Source organism: Pinus tabuliformis, chromosome 6, assembly GCF_031772625.1.
Source record: "Pinus tabuliformis cultivar Carrire ecotype Pingquan chromosome 6, CPIR1, whole genome shotgun sequence".
Lineage (NCBI taxonomy): Eukaryota > Viridiplantae > Streptophyta > Pinopsida > Pinales > Pinaceae > Pinus > Pinus tabuliformis.
In genome coordinates this window covers 1,514,264,323-1,514,270,369 of record NC_142292.1, presented here as the reverse complement: position 1 = coordinate 1,514,270,369, position 6,047 = coordinate 1,514,264,323, and the positions used below count along the sequence as shown (strand labels likewise).

At 37.6% G+C, this 6,047-nt stretch overlaps 1 protein-coding gene and 1 long non-coding RNA gene across 2 annotated transcripts; both read right to left on the bottom strand.

Moving 5' to 3' along the window:
* Positions 1-527: 527 nt before the first annotated feature.
* Positions 528-971, bottom strand: LOC149264415 (antimicrobial ginkbilobin-2-like protein). Its single transcript, XM_089398869.1, has one exon. The coding sequence runs from the start codon at positions 969-971 to the stop codon at positions 528-530; it is 444 nt and encodes a 147-aa protein (XP_089254995.1).
* A 4,109-nt stretch (positions 972-5,080) lies between these two features.
* LOC149264414 (uncharacterized) lies at positions 5,081-5,809 on the bottom strand. The gene is made up of 3 exons (XR_016250074.1): positions 5,674-5,809; positions 5,444-5,517; positions 5,081-5,150 (listed from the first exon to the last, which is right to left on the bottom strand). It is a non-coding gene; the product is annotated as an uncharacterized LOC149264414 (long non-coding RNA).
* Between the last annotated feature and the right edge of the window lie 238 nt (positions 5,810-6,047).

The window sequence follows — 6,047 nt, the reverse complement described above, 5'->3', positions numbered from 1 at the left end:
TTTATCTAAAATTCTCTTTCGTTACCCATAAATACTTCTTTTTTTTCTAATCGCAACATGGGCTATATAGAGACAGTTGATTTCACACCCGAGCCCCCACGGGCCAATGCCAAGGAACGAGTATTTATTGGGTCATGCGGTGCAATTCATCTGTGGTTCTCTGATTTCCGGAACTTCTCTCAGATTTTCCGTGCTTCTTGATTACAGCTTATGCACTATATAAAGCTTTGGTAAGTCACTATGTGTACACTGTAGTAGACAACAACAAAAATCTAATACTCTATTACTCAGGGCGAAGATTCTCTTTACTTATATCTTGCAATATGCCTCATATGTATCCATTATTTACTATAATGGAAAATATACTCTACTAAATCCGAAAATATATTCAGTAGAGGCGTACAAACAAGAGAAACGATAATGAAGAAGAGTTAAGTTCAGCCATATAGCAGGGTTTATCCTTACGTGGATTGCAGGCCTTTATTTATTTGAAACAAAACAGTACGTGAGCTGAGGTTGCTTCTCTCTCATGGCTGATAGGTAGGGTAGTTATAAACTGGATATATCTCGAAGCGCACTGCGCAACTTCCCAGATACATTTGAGCCCCAACCTGTGAAGAGCAACACTGATTCATGGCCGTAATCGCTTCTTTCAAACAAACACCACAGTCAGGTCCTGAAAGACTCCTTAAGCACATTTCCAATCCATAAATGGTCACAGAAGAATTCACCGCCAACGATCCGGTGGCGAATCTATTGACTGTTAAGGGAGCTTTGCCAGAAAGAGTCTTCATAAGATTCCCTAGAATCTGATTGAAGCCTTCAATATCACCGTTGCTCTTCACATTCTCAAGAGCAGCGGCCTCAACGGTATCGAGAACAGAGGCGAAAGTATAATTCTCATAACGAATGAAGCAGAATTCCAGCTGAATCCGAGCTCCAATGGCATTAGGGCAGTCTTGATAAGCCATCTATGAGGCTTTAGCGGAACACTTTTGGCAGTCCTGCTGAGAGATGTCGGGCCGGCATTGTAGAAAGCCGTTGACTCCTACATAAGAATATGTTGCGAATCCGCCTCGTGGGGCAGCGGCCCTCACCAGGTACTCCAATACGGCGTTCACGTTCCTTTCATACGCACTGCCATTGCTGTATTTGTTTACGTTGCAGAGCCCGTAAATGAACGGATCAGATTTCGAAAGGGCAGCTGAAACTGAAATTACATTAAGTTGGAGCAGTCCAAGTAAGAATAATGCCATAAAACAGCAACGCCATATTATCACGCTTCCATCTTTCCCATTTCCCAATAAGTATAGTGAATAAAAGGCTCTGTAATATTATTCGCCTTCTTGTGAATCTTTCCAAGGTTGGGCAAATAATTTATAGATGGAGAATGCTATCCGCAGGCAAGCCAATTAGTGGTGGATATTCACAAAAGTTCACTAAGTCAACTTCTAGAATAATGGCGAACAGCTGTTATGATGGTATTGGCGTGGACCGGATCTGATGAGATCAGTGGAGTGCATATGCGCAGCCGTTAATTGTGGTTGGCGTATCCGATTTATTTGACTTTTGAAGAGGTCGAAACAAGGGAGTGAACAAGTCGTAAGAACTACGGCTTTGAATACGTCTCTGTTGGCGTGGGCAGAGGCATATGATAAGAGGCAGCTGAATATAAAACTAGCATTTGTACTTGCGAAGGAAATGCCGTAAGGATTAGGAAATAGTAGCATAGAAGAAAAAAGATGTAATATGTTAAACAAATTTAATTAAATATTTAAATTATAAATATGAATTAAGAATAAAAATAACGATTGTCCCTCTAAATATAAATTAAGAATAACAATAAGGATTGTTCCCATATGAGCATAGGAAATAGTAGTATAGAAGAAAAAATATGTGATATGTTATGCAAATTTAATTAAATATTTAAATTATAAATATGGATTAAGAATAACAATAAAGATTGTTTCCACATGTCTAAGACGAAAACTAATCAAATTCGCATGCATCATACAAATAAATTCAATTCCTTTCAAAATTTTAAATGAAATCCACATGCATCATACATATCTTTAACAATAAGGATTGTTCCCACATGTCTAAGACGGAGACTAATCAAATTCACATGCATCATACAAAATAAATTCAAATCCTTTCAAAATTTTAAATGAAATCCACATGCATCATACATATCTTTAACAATAAGGATTGTTCCCACATGTCTAAGACGGAGACTAATCAAATTCAAATGCATCATACAAATAAGTTCAAATCCTTGCAAAATTTTAAATGAAATCCATATGCATCATAAAAATTACTATTGTATTAATCATATCTACTTACTACCAAAGCCAAATGTAATTACATGTACATCAAAAGAATAATAATCTAAATGGATGCAGATAAGTTAAAGAGCTATTTGAAAAATTCACGATTTTATGAGAATTTAAGTAAAGTTAAAAGTTGTAAAATCATGTGAAATGTCCCGAAGTGCAGTGAAGGGTCATCAGTATCCTTGGGTCAGCAGGTCTTCCATCTTATTAGCAGCCTATAGGGTCTAAAGTTTGTTGTTTTCCATAGTGGTAGAGGGTTGTAAAGTGAGTCTCAAGGTTTGAACTAAGTCTCTTATTTCGTTGAGAACTGGTAGTGCATGAAATAATGTTTCTATTTTAACTTTCAAGATTTTGAAATCAGTCATATTTTTCAGCATACCATAATCATGCACACTGCGCCATAGCTGCTTACATGGTCATTCGTATCTTTGTGATCCTCAATTTTGGTCTAGGTTTGTGATCCCAATTTTGGTCACAGGGAGAAATTTGAATTCAAGTTAGAAAACCCAATTTAAACCCATGAGTTGTACATCAGTTGGTTTATTTGGAGTTTAGTCCCATCTGGTCTCAGGTTCAAATCTTATGGAGAAGGGTTTGAGGTAGCTAGCTGTAGTGATAAAAACTGTCCCTTAAGGGGTTCAGGCCTACCGGAGTCTCACATAATAATGGTGGCAGCTTCATACAATAGCTCAAATCCTTCTTTCTAACATTGAGCTGGGGCCAACCAAAAAAATGTAAAACCCAATCTAGGTTTACAGTAACACCAAACAGGTATATTTATAGGATTTGAAATTTGTAGTTTCGAGTTTAACTATCCGAAAAGCTAGTTATGGACAGAATTAAAGCATTAAACGAATGTGCAATCAAGGTACACACCCCATCCTTTATTTGCAAAAGCTAAATTTCATTCGAAATTCATAATTGAAGCGAAAGAAACAACAACAGAACTTTTGATACTTATGCTCGAGCTTTGCTAATGCATTGTTACCATAATCCCGAACCATCCAGGCTAACAAATTTGTCGAGAGGAAGATGAACCCGTAGACATTTCGTGCCATATGAGGGCAAAGATTCAATTCTGGGCAATCACAAACCCACAACTTCTTCAAGCTGCTCAGGTGACCAAGAGAACAGGGCAGCATTTCCAACAAAGCATTTCCCAAAGAAAATTCTTCCAAACTGCTTAGGTTTCCAATATCCACAGGCAATTCTTTTAAATTTGTCTCTGACAGGATTAATATTTCCAGGGACAGTTGATGTGCAACTTGGCGAGGCAACACTTCCACACTCTTGCAGTCTGAAAGGATTAGATATTCAAGCCTCCCAATATTTGCAAATGTTTCCTCCAACAAGGTCAAATCAGAGCAATATTCCAAATTCAGATATTTAAGTCAAATTAAATTCCCGAAGGAATTTGGAAGCCCATGCAAACTCCGACAGCGAGAGAGATTAAGGTGCGACCCAAAAGAATCAAGCAGCGACTTCATATCTGGGCATCTTAGGTGCAAGTATTGCAGTGAGGACAAATGACAGAATTCCTCTGGTAAAGTTTTGAGATGAATCAAATCTGACATACAAGTCACCACAATCTTTTCGATGTGCTTCATCCATCCAATGGACTTTGGGAACATTGAAAGAGGAGCATAAACATGTAGCTCCTGCAACTTCAGAGGTGCCTACCACACAATATTCATCTTTCAACAGTAAGAAAAATACAGAGATGTTAGCCTTTATCTACAAAACCCTTCAAATGCATTCGAGAGCCTGTGCTAGTATAGCAATTGCAGCAACAATCTACCATAAATTAGGGTGGCAAAGTAAAAAAAGAGAATAAATACAAAATTGTCTTTAGCCCTAACCTGAGATTTTTCTTGCCACAATTTTTTCAATTTGGTTCATACCACTTCTAAAACCCTTATTCTTCATCGGAATCCAAGGAGGCAGGCAAGAGAAGGGACAGTTGTTCCAGCGTAGCCATGTCAAGTTTGGTGACTCTACCCTCCTCAGTATGCTTTCTAAATGACGATCTTCAGTTGCAACAAGTTGTAACTTCCTGACATGATATGGTTTAGGGTCGATCAACTTTCTCAGATAGTTTCCCAAAACCTCATCACACCAATTTTTGAACCATGTGACTTCTTCGTCTGATTCTGGTTCCCGAACGTGATAGAAATAACTGAGGACACGAACCATCCTAATTCCCCGCCCCTTGGTTATTACCTGCAGATTCTTTACGAACAAACTGTCAAACAGCAAATAAAGAAAACAGAGCGACGAGTTTTTCTCTTTCAAGCAGCAAAAAACTAAAACAGAGCAACAGGTTAATGTTAGAATGATTCAAGTACTTGCAGGCGATTGCTGCCACAAATCATCAATGTCGTCGGTCGTGAGCAGAGCTCCTCCAGGCACACAGAAGGCAAATGAGGCGAGAATGCGGTTAAGGGTAAGGTGGTTACAGCCATAACTAACCCAAGTTGATGAGAAACCCGGAATAATGATGCATGTGGGAAACAAATGTCAAGCGGAAAGAGGAAAATTTGTGCCAGATGTCAAACAGCAGAAGATCCAGATGTCGTCAGAGAATGAAAGTGTACAAAACTATGTTCATTCAATAAATTCGTGATATTAATGCATAGTTCGATTTATCACATATTTCATGCACATTATATATATTCATATACCAATAAGAATGTATACTGAAACATGAGATAAAAAATAGCAAGTGGTATAGAGGGTTGAAACCTTACAACAATTGTCATCCAGTCTCCTCTCCCTGTTGTCTGTGGCCTTGTATTACATATCTCCGTTGCTGGTTCACTTGTAAACATAGGGGGCAATATGAATGGAAAACAGAAGCAGCTTATCTACTTCATGTGATATAAGCTTCATACCTAGAGTAATTAGCCTATGGAAACTAAACTACCTAGTAATATAAAATCTTCCTCATACCTAGAGGCTAGAGTGGTTAACATATGGGGGTATCTGTGGTCCAATGGGTGATATAAGTATTTTAGAATATACCAGATAAAATAGTTCAATTATAGTGGCTTTGAAAGTTTTGACGTTGATAAAAATATAAATAGAAAAAGACTATTATATAATGTAGTTACCTCCTGACAGCAGACCAGCAAAGGAATACAACATAAAGCCCCATAAGTCCTGATGTCATAAGGCCTGCATTAACCTACATTTTGGAAAGCAAAACAATTCTCCTATATTAGCAATTTATCATTTAAGAATTACACTGAGGAGCAAATACAACTCTTCAACTAAACGAACTTGTGATAAGGAATCACCAACTTACTAATAAATACATGTGAATTATGTCATTGGAACTTACTTTTGAATGTAGGGAGATGCTAGTCATTACTTGAAGAAGAAGTAGTGTCCATGTGATGAAAAATATGTTCAGAACGCATGATGCTTTTGGAGCATACCAAATGTACATCAGTATGATTCCAGCCAGGGAAGCAGCATAGGCCATCGTTGACATTGTAATCACTAGGATCCGACTGTGTGAAATAAAATTTTCTTTGTTCATCAGTGTTATGCCATATACGAAAACTGGGCGATAAAATAAATGTCATGATAAGGAGAAAATGGATCTCAATTAAAGAACAAAAAACTCTTAGATTTATAGCTTTTAAACAGGGGAGGTGGAAATTTGAATATGTTTTTGGATGCATTATAATCGATGTTTCCATGAGTTATAAA

Excerpts from the sequence above, each read along its gene's own strand:
- LOC149264415 (XM_089398869.1), bottom strand. The coding sequence starts at position 971 with ATGGCTTATCAAGACTGCCCTAATGCCATTGGAGCTCGGATTCAGCTG.